An 18,234-nucleotide genomic window follows, 5' to 3' on the forward strand; every position below is an offset into this window, starting at 1 on the left:
CAACAAATAATTACTACAAGAAGAAAAGGGGACAAAGTGCCCTGGAAATGCTGATTACATACTGTGCTAGCCAAACCCCGCGCAGAGGTTTATAAAAGCTTTACTACAGGAGAGGTGGTGCTGCAACTGAAATTAAGCTTTTGCAATAGGCTTAGAGTCAGAGGTCAAGCAGTAATATGCTTTTCTCCACTATCAGCATTTTCTCAAGTGCGGTTAGTTAATTTACAAGGAGGCTCATTCAGGCTGACCTCACCACCACAAGTTCAAATAGCCAACATGCTGCAGGCATTTTATTTTACATACTTTTTGAGGCTAGCTTAAAAGCAGCCATAAGCCTGGCTGCTTTTACAAGCACAGAAACAACTGTGGGAGTGCTAATTGCAAATGCTGTAATGATAACCATCACTGGAGGTCACGGTGCATCCCTGAGCAAACTGATAGTGATATATTGGCACTGGTAACTGCCCCTCTGTCAGTAGCACTGGTTCTGAAGCACTCACCTAACTGGAAACTGGGTAAAGATGATGAGGATTTTTCCATTAAAATGTCTATTATTAGAACGTTATATTTTGTTACAACTAAACTCCATTAGACAGATCCACCTCTGTTGATGAGAGTCTTCAGTATCCAGAGTTAAAGTGAGCAGAAGTTCTACCTTTCCCTCCAGTTCTAACTGAGGTTGCTTGTATTTCCAGAAGACTGATTCCTAAAAATACATGAGCAACTGAAAAAACAGTATTAAAAATTTAAAGTGATTACAATTCTTTCAGAATGTCTCTTGGAGGAGAGTCCATGATAAGATGTGTCTGTTAATAATCTGAGATGGTACAAAGCTAGTTTCTCTTGAAATATGACTCAATCTCTATTGTCCCTTCTTCCTTCTTCTAAGGAATACTTCCAAATTCACAAGATTTACAGCAGATAGGTGAAGTCACATTCAAACACTCTGTACTTGGAATTTGAGAAATACTTCAAAACTCAGAATAATTTTATTCATTAGTCATGAAGATAAGGAAATGCTTGTGTTTTTTTTCTGATAAAATTTTTTGGCCTTATCTTTGTACATATTTATGGATGGAATATTTTATTTTTGGTTCACTAAGGGAATCAGATATCTCAAACTCATAAGCAAATGATAGATATGATATAGATATGAAAAAAGTTATGTAATTGTAATAAATTGTATTTGTAATAAAACTGTTACTTTTCACTTATGGGGAGGAGAAAATTTGAACAATTTGTGGATTTATCCAGTATTTATTTCTAATTTTCAATGAAAGAAATAGATGATGTCACAGATATAAAAATGATGATACTTTTAAATTGTTCTGTAGAAATAATGTATTTCCATGCATGCTGAATTAAAATTTGTAATTAGCTTATATTCCTCATCAAACCTCACCAATTACTGCCATCAGTAGAAATGGAGCAATTAATGGCAGCATAATGGAGTATTAAAGCTCACTGCACACACACCTCCCGATGCCCTCCTGGAGCCCTGCAGCCCGGGGAAGCGGGAAGCACCAACAGGACCATCAGAACCACCCGGCACCCAGCGCTGTCCCAGGAGAACCCCAGCCCCATGGAGCAGGGGGAGACCTGTCCCCACGGCCATCAGAGAGACCCTCTGGGGTCCTGGCAGGCTGGGGCAGTGCCAGGGCACGAGGCTCCTTATGGGGTGCAGGGGAAGAGAGCCCTGGAGTTGTGCAGGCCTTGTTATGGGATGTCTAGGGGAAGGGCCGAGGGTGAGGAAAGGGCAACATTGAGGTGGACTAGGGAGGAAGAGAATGGGGGAAAAAAGAGGGAAAGAAAAGAGGGAAAAGGGGACAAAAGAGCTGGGCTGCTCTGTGTGCTCGTCTGACCGTGCTGTGTGCCTGATCAGAGCAGTCTGTCCCACCTTCTCCACTCCATTTCTGCTTTCCTGAATGAAGGCTCTCCTTTCTGGAACATGTGTGTAGGTACAAGGGCAGCACTGCAGGCCACAGGTCTTTCTGCAGTGTTTGTGCTGCTTGCAGCCAGAGAGATAAGAGTGTGTATTTTGTGGATACGTACATATCTATGTGAGTAGATACAAGGGGAGAAAGGGAAGACCCAACATAACGCAGGTGGCAGCTGGTGGGGACATCCATTTAGTAACACCAGTCTGCAAAGTCATGCAATTTATGAGGCATTTGTATGCCTCAATTGAAAAATATGGTGCATATAACTATGGAGCAACAAATACATAAAGCAAAGTTAAATATGGTAACATGGTGGAGAACTTGCTTGGCTTTCGAAGTTTCAACTGCCTCTCCAAAGCATAGACCCATGAAAAGGGTGCTATAGAAGAAAACAATTGCTTTAACTTGCTTATCCCATACTCTGGTAGCAGCTTTGCTTGGCAACTTGTTTTGGCGACTGCATCATCACAGCAATGCAAACACAGGGCTTACTCACAGCCCCATACATCTTTAATGCCAGTATTATTCATCTATTCAGGAAGAAAAAAAAGTGCTTAAAAATGTGAAGAAAATTCTGTTTCATTTGAATAAGTGATAGCTAAAGCACATGCATCCATTTTAGAATAGAAATTAAGTAGCAGCAGAAAGTCTTTGATAAAATTGCCTTCATGTAGTTGAGAAGAAGCATTCTGAGTAATCTGCTACTTTCTGTCTTGTCATCAGGCCAAAAGTAACTCTCGCATCCTGCATGCTGCTGACTTTACTTTGAAAAGATATTTTTTCATTTTATCTGACATGGTCATCTCTCTTTGATTGTCAAAGTCCGTCTGTCTCCTTTTCAGAGGAACGATCTGCTACCCCCTACTGTCAGCACTCTCTACTCCCACCAATGTTTAATTAAGATTATTCTGTCAGAATGTTTCCTTTCACCCCTATAAAATTTGAAATAAATGGCTTTTAAATGGAAAGAAGAGCACTCACTTAAAAATATAATTAAATCCTTTAATAATAACCCCTTTACTTAAGTCAGTGCAATTTCTTATGAAGACAAGGCCTGCAGTTCACATTTTGAAGATTCCCAGTAATTACTCTGTGCAAGAAAACCACTGAGCCTAGACAAAGTAATTTCCAAGACTGAAACATACATACAAATTTGGCCTGATCAGTACTTGGACAGATAATACAATTGTGCACTGACCACAGTTCTATCAGGAATTGAATCACTGCATGAGACTTCCTCAAGTCCTAAAAAGATGTTCTGGGGGACGCTATTTTTGAAAGTGCTGTGTTCAAGCAACCAACCTTTACAAAAGGTAAGAAATATTGCTAGAATAAGGGAGAGAATTTGAGAATTTATTTAGGAAAGATCCACATCACTGATTCTTTAACCTAAACAGCTTCAGATCACCTGTGCTTCTCTTATCCACTTTTGTTCTCTGTAGTTTCCACTGCATGAAGAACTCTTTCTTAGGCCCAGTCTTACGTAGTTTTGCAGTGCCATTTTGCATGAGTAAATAGATGTCACTTTTCACTCGAGCAGCGATTTCACCTCTTTGATGACCACCATGATATTTCTACATGAAGTTTGCTGAGTGCTATGTGAGCCTCTAGGGTGAAATGAGGTATATAGACATAAAGCATCAAAGAGAATATTTGCACCTGAAAAGGGCTTTGGTAACTTTCTGTGGTGAACACCTTAACTTCTGCTGCTTTGGCAGCTCTCATTATGAGACATGCATATTTATTATATACAAGATGCTCAATATTTTTCTTAATACTTCTGCAACATCTATACTAGTAAATTATCCATGCCAAGGCAGAGCCTGGGCACTGGAAGACTACTGTCTATAATATTGTTAAGTTGTTACAGTGATTCCTGGCACACTTTCAGCCTAGACAGATTAGCACTCTTTCCAAACAATTCCCAGGCATAGCTTGCAAGATGTGCAGGGTCCATTTCCAACATACAGTTTGGCCATGATCACCTTGTATTGGAAGTTAAGGGAGTTCAGTAGTGTGGATGAAGCCAGACTTTGCCAGCTAGTCTCAGGATCAGAGTCTGGGCCCTGTATTTTCGCATTTTCACAGACTAAATGTAACTTTAGCATCATAATCATGTAAAATGGTCATAAATCCATTCTCTTGTCCACAACGGCAATCAAAAGTGTTTGCCAATGGATGCCTCTAACCATCCTGAACAGATGTGTTATACTTGCAGTAGATTTTAGTTGACAAATATTCTCAGCTAATATATAGATGTGCCTTCTAATATGTCTAAGGTGCCAGAGAGAGTAGTGGTTGTTTGCCACCTTGAAATCCAGACAGAATATATGAGGAATATCCTGGCACAAGACTAGGTGAAAGTGTTTGAAAGCAATGTTCTAGTAAGCAGTTACATACTACTAAAGTGAGGTTTCTTGCAGTGAAACAGTAAGGAAGAGATCTGGTTAAAGACCTAAAATAATCTCTAAACAGATGGATCTGGGAGTGAGATTGTGTTGAAAATGTTGCAGTTTGAAAGCCGCAGTGGTAGTGGTGGTGGGGGGGGGAAGGAGATATCAAAAAAAAAAGTATCGGATTCACAAACAGTCTGTGGACTGTAGGTCCGATCGCCTTCCTAGGAGCGAATCGAGTTCCCAAATAGTGTGATCCACTATAAGCTCGACCCTGGCAGTATCGGATTCACGAACAGTCCGTGGACCGTAGGTCCGATTGCCTTCCTAGGAGCGAATCGAGTTCCCAAATAGCGTGATCCACTATAAGCTCGACCCTGGCAGTATCGGATTCACGAACAGTCCGTGGACCGTAGGTCCGATCGCCTTCCTAAGAGCGAATCGAGTTCCCAAATAGCGTGATCCACTATAAGCTCGACCCTGGCAGTATCGGATTCACGAACAGTCTGTCAACTGTAGGTCCGATCGCCTCCCCCCCCCAAACAAGTAGTCGAGTTCACAAACAGTATGATTTATTCAAATGCAACATTTACAAAGCAGGTTTCGGATGTCAGTACAGGAAATTCTCTACTAGAGCGTGGGATTTTTAGCTAGCTCTGATGTACAAATGTGCAATCATCACTCACCCCAGAAGATGGGAGAGGGCTCTCAGTCTCGAGTCTCCTCAGGCAGCGTCCCAGCGCGAGGGGAGGGAAGGGGGATCAGCCTGTCGACTGACCCAGGAGTTACGATGGTTTCTTCCCTCCCGACTTTTCATCCTTAGTTCACCTTTTATACTTTTCTTTACATTCAGGTGGAGCTTGAGTGACTAGAGTCATACTTAATATTGTTATTGATTGGTGAAAAAGTTTCTCGCTTTCATTTAAAGGTACAGTCAACCGAAAATCTAGAGCGCATGCTCAGTGAGGGGTGGTCGTACCTCGGAGGCGGGTAACTTTTGGGATGGAAGTATGGTTTTCACATTATAATGAGCAAAGTTCAAGCAAAGTTCATCATTTGCCACCTTTGCTGGCTCAGCACCGGACTTGTTATCGTATATCTCTCATTAGACAGCCACTGTGCGGCTTATCAGCAGCCCAGCACAGGGAGTGCAACAGAGTTTGGCCGCGGAGCCTTCACCCCGCTCCATCCTCCGTTACTCCCTTTTGCAGCTGCGAGGAGGGCAAATTGCGTTGCCCAGGGAACCGTGGAGGAGCAGAGTCCGTGCATACCAACCATCCTGGAAGTGGCAACTGTGTAGCACCCCAAGCAGGCCTCTGTAATGCCAGAGCTGTGTTAGGCCCTAGTTTTCCTCTCAGTTCCTGCTTTCAAACAATTCTTCCACAAACACTCCTTCCACACTATCCACCCCGTGACTATAGTCACTCAAGCTTCACATGAAGTTGTTTAGGTGTTAATATTACATGCCCTAAACATGATGCAGTTAAGCGAGTGATTGCACATTGGTACATTAGACGTGGGAAGTTATGTGAGGAAAGGCAGGGAGTCTAGTTCTACAAGAATATATATATATACAGAAAATATTGCAGTTACAATAGTAAGTAATGCTTATAACAAACTTTGTATCCACCCCGTGACTCCAGTTACCATTGTATATTGAAATTTAGTCTCAAATTAGAGTCTTAATACTTGGGACATCAATTGGGTCATCCACCTGTAAAGGGGTATAAGCGGTATATAAATGCAGCAGTCGGTACTGGAGAGGTTTAGGTAGCCATAAAGTCCATTTTGGTGTAACAGCATCAAGTCCAGTGCCATCCGGTTCTGAAGAGTCTTGTTTTTTGATGTGGCTTGTAATTGACGATTGACTAGTATCAGTGGCATTAGCTAATTTTTCTACTTGATAGGCTAGCTTACTTAACCATAATCACATTTGCAAGACTAAATCCAAAAAAAAAAAAAAAAAAAAAGTCCTTCCATCTAAGACAGATCCTGGGAAGAGCCTGAAAACTAAACTTTGGTTTCTTCTTTCTTATGTTCCACAGAGCCCTTTTTTTTTTTTTTTTTTTTTTTTCTCTTTGATGCCAATACATCTCCTCCCCAAACATCTTTTAACATGCACATACCTTCTCCAACATTCTGTAACACATCTAACCATACCTGTGCTAAATATTTAGCCCTCCTTTATTATTTACTGTGTGCAAACTGGAGCTCCCAGGACCCAGGTCATGATGGGAAGACTCTGGTTTCTTCTCAGTCCTGCCATCCCTCTACATGTCCTGACAGTTCTATTTTTACTGGTTTTGCTTAAGCCATTCAGTGGGGTCAGAGAAGAACCCTGCTCCACATGGGGCACAATGTTGGGAGGCCCAAGATACACTGGCGTTCAGGTAATCCAGCCCATAAGGTGGTATACATATTGCCATCACTGCAGGCCCAGATCAAACCAGCCGGAGCGTCACCAGAAGCTATATGGCAATCATTACGAAGCACAAAGTCTTCACTTACTGATTTATATTTTATGCTGTGATTATGGCACAGACAGCCCATTTTTAGGGAAATGTAAACTGGCCAATAATGTCTCACCCAATCGTGTTGTTCCCAATTGGAGCAATTTATCACATTTTGGCAATACCACAATGCTGGCTTGTTTGATACTGAGCCAAAAGAAAATCCTGGGCCAAATGGTACTACAGATTTGAGTAGAGGCAAGCAAGCGGTAATACTAGATTCATTGAGAGCAGTTGCAAACCCCTTTATTAAAGTTTAGGGCTAAGTTATCCTTCAAACCATGGGTGGCAGAGTCAGGGGCGGATAAGGTTTGTGCGTTGTCACTATGAGTATCTCCTTGATTCCAGTGCACTAAACATACCAAGCCAAAGCATATCTTCCCAACACAAGTTGGAAATATCATGTTTGCTAATCCTAACTACAGCTCTATAACCCTATTACAAATATCTGATTTACAAATATCAAAACAACACTATGCATGAAACTAACAATCCTGATGGATACTCAAGATAGGAGAGTCCTTGGTTCCAGGTACAATTGTCCAGCATTCCGGGTTTTTCACATCCTGGAAAACAAAAGGAAGAATGCTCGGTCTCTGCCTTGACCGGCATAAATTGGATTGTTATTGATTTTGCAAGCATAAACAAGCAATTATATTTGGTCAGAAGTCGGGAAGGATCCACCGACTGCTTATGCGGTGTGTCTTCCCACTGGCATCAGTGGCTTCCCAGGCACATAGTCCTCGAGGTTTAGCCAAAATTAAAGGAACAACCCCAATAGAGGGCAATTTTGCCATCACGGGCTGTCCCACCTGCATTTGAATAGGTGTATGCTTTTGTGACTCTGAGGGCTCTGATAAGGTGGGAGCAGGTGGTCCTGTGGGACAGAAAGCTTGTATTTTGGGGCTTCCATAAGTTCCCCATCTGTTATTTACTGTGTAGACTGCTTGGGATAGCCGCAGATCCCAGTTAGGCTGTGACACTTTTGCATGTTTCTTAATCATGCCATTGACTCTTTCCACTATACCATTAGCTTGGGGATAATAGGGAGTGTGAAACACCCATTTTATTCCTTCTTGTTTTGCCCAATCTTGCACTACAGTAGCAGTGAAGTGACTGCCATTATCACTTTGTATGCACTCTGGTGCTGGGAGGCTACTAAACCAGTCCTGCAGGGTTTTCACAGTATTCTCACCAGTGGCTGCACTTACTGCCGTAGCCATGGTTAGTCTGGATACTACTTCCACACCTACCAGGATATATTTTCGACCACGAGCAGGTCGTAATGGTCCTACATAATCGATTTGCCAGGTGCTCCATAAGACTTTGTTTCTTTGAATGTGCTGAGGGGGAGCTTGATTAGGATGATTCATTTTCAGTCGGAGTTGGCATTGAGGGCAAGCTGATATGATTTCACTAACTAATGCTACTGACACAGGCCATCCCCGTGCCACACATTCGTGATATAGATCATTTTTCCCCGAATGTCCCCTTTTTACATGCAACCATTCGATTAGCCTTTGCCACTCATCTCCTTCAGCAGCTACTGTTTGCACTTGCGCTAACCTATCGACTTCCTCATTCCACTTAGTTGCGGGTGCACTAGTTTTTGCATGTGCCTTTACCCATCCTATTTCTAAAGGTCGGTGTCTGCTTACTTCCAAAAGTCTCTGCCAGTCACTTGTCCTCCACACTGGTACACGATTTACCTCCCAATTATTTGCTTCCCATTGACATATCCATTCTGTTGCTCCCTTAAATGTGGCATAGGAATCAGTATAAATTACCTCAGCTCCATTTTCCACAGCTAACAGCAGGGCTCGGAGTTCCCCGACCTGGGCGCTACCGTCACCCTCCTCAGTTACTGACCGTCCTGAGCTTATTTCCAGGGCTGCTGCCTTATAATTCCACCCCGTGCTTGTTCTTCGGGCAGAGGCATCAGTAAACCACACTCCATCCTTTTTAGAGGATACAGTGAATTCTGGAGCTACCTTAATAGGTGAAGGCTTATAAGGAAGACATAATGTTGTAATGTCTGAGCTTACTGGCTGTTGTAATTTGGAGGTCTTAGTTGGTCCTTCTTTTAGTGCTAGCAAGTGGCTTATTCCTTCTAGATAAGCATACCATTTGCGGATCGTTCCCTTCTGTGCGACACCTTCAGGAGGGGGGGCGCCTTTAAGAATAGGACTTAACAATGGAAAAGGCCCCTGAACGATGATATCCTGTGAGGTTCGTAGTTTTTCTGCCTCTTTCACTGCACGAACTAAGGAGAGAAGTCCCTTTTCCCACTCAGAATAACGCTGCTCAGTCTCTTTAAAGGAGGTAGACGAGAAAAGCAGGGGTCGTGAAGGACCTGAAGCTCCTTTTTGAAAGATGCCGCAATAGGAGGCATGTTCAGAGAAACCCCATTCAGCCCGAAAAGGGTCCACTGGATTTAGGGGGCCTAACCTTTGATTGATAACTAATTCATCCTTTAGGGTTTTAATAGCTTCTGCATGGATCGGAGTCCAATCCCACGGTTTGTTCTTTCTCAGCAAATCATACAGAGGACGGGCAATTACAGAGAACCCAGGAACATGTTTCCTCCAATATCCTAGTGTTCCCATTAGTTGTTGTAGTTCCTTCTTGTTTTGGGGTAGGCGTCCCTTTTCGATCTCTGTTAATGTATCGTCGGGCACAGCTACAGCTCCTGATACCCACAAAGCCCCCAGGAATTTAACTTCTTGTGCTGGACCTTGACATTTGGATGGTGGTACCTCCATGTCATGGTCTGTTAATAGTTGCCAAACAGTTTGAGCAGTTTCTCGTACACATTCTTTGTTGTTTCCACCTATTAGTATATCATCTATATATTGATAAATGCATATTTCAGGGGGTTTCTTTACTGTGGCTAGAAGCTTTGCGAGCGCATTATGTGCAATAGTGGGTGAGTGTTTATATCCCTGTGGCAATCGATTAAAGGTGTATTGTACACCATCCCATGTAAATGCAAACTGTGGCTTATCTTTATCTTCTAAGGGTACCATAAAGAACATATCTTTGATATCTAGGGTGGCCATCCAGGGGTGTGCAGCTGATCGTATAGCCATGACAATCTCAGCTATGCTAGGGACTGCCGCTGTTAGTGGGCCGGTGTTATGATTAAGTTTTCGATAATCAATTGTCATTCTCCACTTGCCATCTGGCTTCTTGACAGGCCACACCGGGGAGTTATACGGAGAATGTGTTCGGCCAATTATGCCTCGCTTTTCTAAGTCCACAATTACTTCAGTTATTCCCTTCTTTGCAGCTGCAGGCAAAGGGTACTGGGGAACATTGGTCACATGAGATGGGGGCAGGGCATGTGTTACTTCCAGCACTCCTACCGTTATGCTTTCCTGCTCCTTTCCTCCAAAATTCCAAACACTACCATTAGGCAGATACCATCGCTTTCCTCTAAGCACATCGTATCCTAGAATGTTCCCAGGGTGTGAACTTAGTACCACATCCACAGCTGTCATCCTCTTTTCCCCAGGCAACCATAATTGTGTCCTAGCAAGTGGGCATTTTTCTTTAGCACCTGTTACTCCACTAATTACAATATATTTTTGAGAGGGTTTAATTCCTAATGATTCTGCTTGCAACTTGTTCAGAACACTAATTTGTGCTCCAGTATCAATCAAAAATTCTAGACTAAGTTTTTTTGGACCAACAGGAATTGATATATAGGGTTCTTTGTTTTTGGACCATTGAAAAATATGTATCATGCGGGTTGGGCGGCCCGAATCCCAATCCGCATTGCTTAGTTTTTTGATCTCCTAAACTCTTCACTTAGAGGAGCAAAGGGATTGTTTGTTCTGTCAGAGGCGGGGGCAGAGGGGGAGTTCTTGTCTTGTCTGCTTGGAGGAGGAGATTCAGTTGCTCTGCGTTCCAGGATTTCAACCAATTTTCTGATGCAGCTAGTGGATTGCCCCTGCAGCATAGCGCGGGGCACTCCTAAAGCTAATGCTTGTCGCCATAAATCGTTACGCAGAGGGCTGTTAATTTGATTTACTGATGCCGGCAGACCCTGAAAGGGTTCCAGTTCATGTTTTGGGTATGGTCGACCCTCCAATTTTCTCGTGTGAAATACCTTCCTACCTCTCCCTGATTGTTCTGATAGAGGCTCAAGGTCTGACCATGCCATCTCTCGTCCATAACTCACCATGTCATGTAACAGCTCTGCCCAAGTAGGAACGTGTGCTGGGGGGGCGTGAAGGTTCTGATCATTATGCTGTTGGGCCCGAATGACCCTTTCCTTTAAATTTTGCATATATATCTTTGCTGTGTCAGGCAGACCCTTAATAAGGGGCCTTAGGTGGACTGGGTCTACCGGAGCCATTAACGGAACATCAAAGCGTCCTCGGTCATACATTGCCTGAATACAAGCAGCTTTCTGCATCGCCTCTGATAAGTCAGACAGTCCCCTAACTTTGATTATTAGTGGCTCGCCTCTTTCTCTGGGGTCTATTCCCCCTGCCCAGTAAGCAACTCGAGCAGTAATAGATCGATTATCATCTGGGAACCCCTCATCTAGAAACACTCCTGGTCCCCAGAAGCCTAAAGATTCTTCTCTGTCTAACAATATTCTGTCGCCACCTGAAAGGGAAACTCTCCACAAGTATTCAGTTTCGGTTTCCCCAGGCTTTCTTGAAAATTTAGTCTGCAGTTCTCCTAATTCTGAACCTGAATAAGGAGTAGTCCGAACTGTGGTGCGGGGATTCCGACCTCGGGGACCTTCAGATGTTTCGGTCTTTATCAGCGGCCGAACAGCCACTAATTCTGAGGATTCTTCTTGTATCTCTTTATCTGGCTCTCCCCATATGTCCCCATCCCAGTCCTCAGGCTCAGTGTTAGTAATTAACTTTCTGATTTGCCGCATATTAGGGGGTCGGGGTGCCTGCATCAGCATTGTTTCAATTCGCTGCTCCAGTAACTGGGTACGTCTCTTTTCCTTCTCTAATTCATACTGCAAATGTTGAATTTCTGAATTCTTACCTTGATAATCTAATTTCAATTTCTCAAATATTTTATATTCCTTCTGCGCCTGAATTAAGCAACCGCCCAGAATAGCACAAATAACACCCTTGCCTCTGCCGTCCTTAAACTTAGCATGGCATTCCTCCATTCTTTGCAAAACCTTTTCAGGATCTGACCAATTATCTCTGGCCCAATCTTCCCCACCTTCTGAGGGACCACATTTCTGTCTCCGTAGGAATTCCTTTATCGACATCCTGCCGACTACGCCAATTTTGTGTTGAAAATGTTGCAGTTTGAAAGCCGCAGTGGTAGTGGTGGTGGGGGGGGGAAGGAGATATCAAAAAAAAAAGTATCGGATTCACAAACAGTCTGTGGACTGTAGGTCCGATCGCCTTCCTAGGAGCGAATCGAGTTCCCAAATAGTGTGATCCACTATAAGCTCGACCCTGGCAGTATCGGATTCACGAACAGTCCGTGGACCGTAGGTCCGATTGCCTTCCTAGGAGCGAATCGAGTTCCCAAATAGCGTGATCCACTATAAGCTCGACCCTGGCAGTATCGGATTCACGAACAGTCCGTGGACCGTAGGTCCGATCGCCTTCCTAAGAGCGAATCGAGTTCCCAAATAGCGTGATCCACTATAAGCTCGACCCTGGCAGTATCGGATTCACGAACAGTCTGTCAACTGTAGGTCCGATCGCCTCCCCCCCCCAAACAAGTAGTCGAGTTCACAAACAGTATGATTTATTCAAATGCAACATTTACAAAGCAGGTTTCGGATGTCAGTACAGGAAATTCTCTACTAGAGCGTGGGATTTTTAGCTAGCTCTGATGTACAAATGTGCAATCATCACTCACCCCAGAAGATGGGAGAGGGCTCTCAGTCTCGAGTCTCCTCAGGCAGCGTCCCAGCGCGAGGGGAGGGAAGGGGGATCAGCCTGTCGACTGACCCAGGAGTTACGATGGTTTCTTCCCTCCCGACTTTTCATCCTTAGTTCACCTTTTATACTTTTCTTTACATTCAGGTGGAGCTTGAGTGACTAGAGTCATACTTAATATTGTTATTGATTGGTGAAAAAGTTTCTCGCTTTCATTTAAAGGTACAGTCAACCGAAAATCTAGAGCGCATGCTCAGTGAGGGGTGGTCGTACCTCGGAGGCGGGTAACTTTTGGGATGGAAGTATGGTTTTCACATTATAATGAGCAAAGTTCAAGCAAAGTTCATCATTTGCCACCTTTGCTGGCTCAGCACCGGACTTGTTATCGTATATCTCTCATTAGACAGCCACTGTGCGGCTTATCAGCAGCCCAGCACAGGGAGTGCAACAGAGTTTGGCCGCGGAGCCTTCACCCCGCTCCATCCTCCGTTACTCCCTTTTGCAGCTGCGAGGAGGGCAAATTGCGTTGCCCAGGGAACCGTGGAGGAGCAGAGTCCGTGCATACCAACCATCCTGGAAGTGGCAACTGTGTAGCACCCCAAGCAGGCCTCTGTAATGCCAGAGCTGTGTTAGGCCCTAGTTTTCCTCTCAGTTCCTGCTTTCAAACAATTCTTCCACAAACACTCCTTCCACACAGATTCAGTTCCAGATTAGGACATCTATATTTAGGTATCCACATATGGGTGTTTGCATATGCATTAGATGTTCATGCTCCCATTATTGCCAGTGCAAAGCTAGGTTCAATTCAAGTGTCCATAGGTGCCTGTTACCACGCAAAACACCCCCAAAATATCCAAGACATCCAGCAAGACTGGCACAAATGGCACAGTAACTATGGGAGTCACCTTATTCATCTGGATAAGCAACTGGGAGCTCGAAAAAATATCTAAGGGCATCACAAATGGCAATAAATATCTACACTCAAGCAACAACATCAAAATCCACACATTTTTTCCTTCTGTAGTGTTGTCTATGGCTGTAAAATAAATAAGGTTAAACCCAAGAGTTGTGTAAGTAGATTGTGTTCGTCCATGTTCCATATAATCTTAAAACATCCATAGAGGACTTGTTTCCCCAAATGAGATTAAACAACAAAACACGACTTCTAAAAGTCTGATTGATGCTACATCATACTAGATCAGCATCTTACACAGCCATGAAAAAGGGCATTATATAGTCAGCCTTCAGCACTGATCACGCTTCAGGACCCAAAGTCTTTCTTCTAGCTTCATATTTCAGCTATACAATATAGCAACTTGCTCCACAGTCACCAAACAATGAACAGAAAGAATTTGGAAAGATTTTTCTTTCTTGTTAATGTTCAAGTGTCAGTGTCAGGAATAATGGAGAGAATCTGCTTCAGCAAAAAAAAGCTACAAAGCCAAACACTACTGAAAATAAATGTGACCAAGATGAATGTCTCCTTTTTTTTTTTTTTTTGCAAAATAATAATAAAAAAAAACAGTTATTCACTTCTAATTATTCTCCAGTAATAAATGAATAGAATAGTAAAAGTCATTAGTATTATTTCCTATGACCAGGAATACCGAGTAGAAAGGATCACTTACTATTTTCATGTCATTAATGTTAATTCCACTTTCATGTTTTACTGAATACAACAAAATGTTAAACCAAAAAAAAAAAAGAAGCAAAGGTATCATCGACAATATATTAGCAGTTTTTTCATCACACTTTAAAATGAGGCATATAATGGAAAGAATGAACTGCAAGGTCTTTGACAGATGATTTCTTTCAAGAAAAAAATAACTACTGTCTGCAGTCAATCCATGTGGAGTAGTGATATAATTTTGATCACTATGGATGAACAATCATGGCCAAATTTAACCTTGAACTATCCTGCTTATTCCTGGTACCCCAAATATCATTACTGACCTTAGTATGATTATAATGGTGAAAATACAGGAGTAAGCTACTGTCACAGAAGGCTACTCTCTAAAGGACAGCAAGGGTTGCACCTTCATTAATGGGGGGCCAAGCACAGCAGTATCCAAACAGCTGGAGTTAACCAAAAACCCAGTGACTGCCAGACCAGTCCATAGCAATGATGCAGATCTGAGATGGAGCTAGGAAGGTAAAATCAGGGTGTTTGGATCAGTGAAGTGCAAGGACAAGCAGGGATACCCTGCAATGTTGCTCTGGCAAGTGTGAGTGCCTGAGCTTAAAAGCAGTTCCTGAGTGATGGAGGGAGCTCCCTACTGAGGCTTCTCACGGCTCATTTCCCAGCAGTCTGATCCCAGTTCACAACCCTGCTTGGAACACAGGCAGCCAAACCCCTTAGAGGAGAGGAAGGGGCTACAGAAACCTGTTGGTGCCTTGGCCCTGACATCTGTTATATGATATATCCTGCAAGAAAGAGAAAATTTCAGCATACAATAGTCAGAAAACATATTGCAATATTTTTTAAAGTTTGAAAGCTTTTAAAAATATATCTTTTTAAGTTATTCAAAGAACATTTCCCTAGATTGCTCCAGTAAGACTACTCAATAGATTGAGACAATGAAACTGTGATGCACTGTTTAATAATTAGAAATAGCATGCAGCAAGCATGTCAGGGAACAGTTTTTCTCCCCAGAAGCCCTGCCTCCCTATGGACAAGCCACCATGTTCTCCTGTGGGCTGAATATTGGGCTCCACTCATTTACCATTCTTCGGAGCACAGTATAAAACAGACTATTCCATAAAAAGTCTCCATAGGTGGAAGAAGGTGTAATTTAGCCAGCTAGATGTACCTCCACTGATGAAGTCAAGAAAATTTACAACTTGCAATCTGTAGTTGCAAAATACCTTGCAGTGGTAGTCACTCCAGGACAACCTTAGGTAATGAGCAATTTTGTGAGAGGTTACTTTATATCACAATTACACTGAAGGAATGTAGTCTCCTAATATCTTTGATTGAATGTAATTGTTTGAGCGAGAGATGTAGAATCTACTACAGAGCTGTGATGGCTTAAATGCTCTGCAGGGCAGCTCTGACAAATGAAGCACTTAAAAGTTTGAATTAAACTATTTCTCTGATTTAAATATCAAGTTATGAAAATGCCAAGTTACTTTGCTGGATTCTGCCAGATTAACTCATGGAGAAATGCAAAGAAAGGAAATGCTTCAGATCAAAATCTTCTGACAGACTGAAACCGAAGAGCCATAACGAGTCTGAAGGGGTAAACTCAGCAGTTTTGAAATTGATAGTAAAGAAGCTGGAGAAAATCTCTAGTGGAATCCAATTTATTCTCATAGACACAGCAAATTTAGGCTGAAGAGTCCTGTTAATGGAGCACAGTTACTCAGAAAGCTGAAATCATTTCATTCCCATGAGGGGGGAAACCACAATAAAAGCTACATTCAGAAATGAAAAGGGCTAAGCAAATATAGAATAAAATAGATCAGCCCAGAGTTATTTAAGAATGCAAAGGAAGTGGCAGGACTGCTTTGAAACTGGTTCTTTCCAAAATAATTCACAGTAGAGTTTGAATTTCCTTCTAAATTATTTAAGAAATGAGAGTGCGATATATTACTCTGCTGCAAAAACAAAACCCATTGCTTATAAAGAAGGACTTCTATCTATGTTTATTTTTCAAGAAAATAGTCCTAAAAGCAGAATAATTGACTTTGAAAATTCTTCTCCATTTAGCCATCATACATTCAACTCTTTCTGATCAGAAAGAAAAGAGAACCAAATCCAGTCCTAGCTCAGGAGAATTTATAGTTGAAGTTATGACCACAATGTTTATAAGCTCTGCTAGGCTTCCATCTTATAAAGTGGAGGTTACACTGCAGAAACTGAAAACAGAAAAAAAAATGGACATGAAAACAAATATTGCAAAGTGCTTTGAAGTACTCCAGTGTAAACTGGTGATTATTTGATAGAATATATGCTTATAATAACACATTCTGTGCATGTCTGTATTGTTCACACAGTTTTCCTACTGCTGCCTAGCCTGCAGAAACGCACATCTGAGTGAACTGCAGCATCCAGGTAGCTCTAAGGACCTTAACAAAAATGTTAAGTAGAATACCTATGAAGTTATTTAAATTTGTGCCATTTCTCTGACATCATGCATTACACTCAAACTATTCTTGTCTCTAACACTGAAAATTTTAATATTTTTTAAAATAAAACAACTATGAAAACTACTCTGAACTACAGTAACAGAAAGAGCAGAAAAGAGGAAATTTTGACACCTACAATAAATAATTGATTAAAAAAAAAAGTTGGATTTCTTTACAACCTTAAGAATCAAGCCAGCTTCAAAAAATCTGCATATTACCACCATCACTGAAAGCCAAGTATTCAAAACATTCATGAAGGTGCTTCCTCTTAGTAGAGGATGGATTGACATGTTGATTTTAGCATTCCTCAGAGTGGGAGGGTGATGTGCAACCCTACACTTCTTCCCACCAGGGTCTAAATTTCAGGCTCCAGGGTGGCAGTGTTGACCACCATCCCAGTTCCCACTTTATTCCTCAGAATTTTTGTCCCCTTCTCTCAGCCTTGTGCTGGTTTCTCACACAGTGCATTTTCTAATCTCCTGTCCTTCCAGTCTTTTCTTTTCTCTCAGACCTCTTCTTCCAGTATCTGGTTACTTCCCTAAAGGTTGCTGTTGACCATGGTCTAGTGACCAATGGTCTTTTTTACTGCCTGGTTCTTGGGCTATTAATCCCTAAATCCAGATGCATAGGAGTATTCATCCATAAATCCCAGTACAGTTACTTTTATGATAAATTTAATTCTTCTGGTCTTGTAGCCAATACATTTGTTATCCTAGAGAAGTACATGAAAGATCTGCATAACAAACAAACAAACAAAAATCTTCTCCTAAAAGAATTTCTGTCAAGTATATAAAGCATTAGTCTTCATGGTAAATTCAATGCAAAAAACAATACTTAATATTATTCAACCACTAAGATAAAGCCAAGGTAATAACAAAATTAAGCCAAGTTATGACTAATCTTCTAATGGATTTAGAATCCCTAAACATATATTAGGAGACTTTTCTTCATGGTTCAATGACAACAACCATGTAAAAAAAAAAAAAAGAAAGAAATAAAGAAAAGGGTACCTTGCTAGAAAGACAAATGCCTGCGATTAAGAAAGCTCTTACAAACTCCTCAACTCCTTTGCTCTCTCCAACCCTCCACCCCAAACTCCCACCATGGAACTTCAAAAGTTAGGGCTGGGAAAATCTTCAATAGCTAGTTGAAGACTTTGAATAAAACTTCATAGCATAGATAGGGATAGGTATAAATTGCTCTCCTAGACTTTTTTTTAAAAAAACAATCAGTTTTAAAAAGCTGGAATTTTGACTTCAGTATTGAACCTTCACTTTGTTGCAAATTCAGCAACCTGTCCTCAGCGATCATGAAGAAGAGTCAGCCATCATGTTTTTAATAACTGCATTTCATGAATTGGAATATTATTGTCCCAAGTTTCCCATTC

General features: G+C 41.9%; 1 protein-coding gene across 1 annotated transcript; it reads right to left on the reverse strand.

Moving 5' to 3' along the window:
• Positions 1 to 562: 562 nt before the first annotated feature.
• LOC148596325 (uncharacterized) lies at positions 563 to 11,773 on the reverse strand. Its single transcript, XM_088523254.1, has 2 exons — positions 11,060 to 11,773; positions 563 to 706 (listed from the first exon to the last, which is right to left on the reverse strand). Exons 1-2 carry the CDS (start codon positions 11,771 to 11,773, stop codon positions 563 to 565), a joined length of 858 nt encoding a protein of 285 aa, XP_088379380.1.
• Between the last annotated feature and the right edge of the window lie 6,461 nt (positions 11,774 to 18,234).

Source organism: Tinamus guttatus, unplaced genomic scaffold, assembly GCF_059628265.1.
Source record: "Tinamus guttatus ecotype Peru unplaced genomic scaffold, ASM5962826v1 Tinamus_guttatus_pri_ptg000012l, whole genome shotgun sequence".
NCBI classification, from domain to species: domain Eukaryota; kingdom Metazoa; phylum Chordata; class Aves; order Tinamiformes; family Tinamidae; genus Tinamus; species Tinamus guttatus.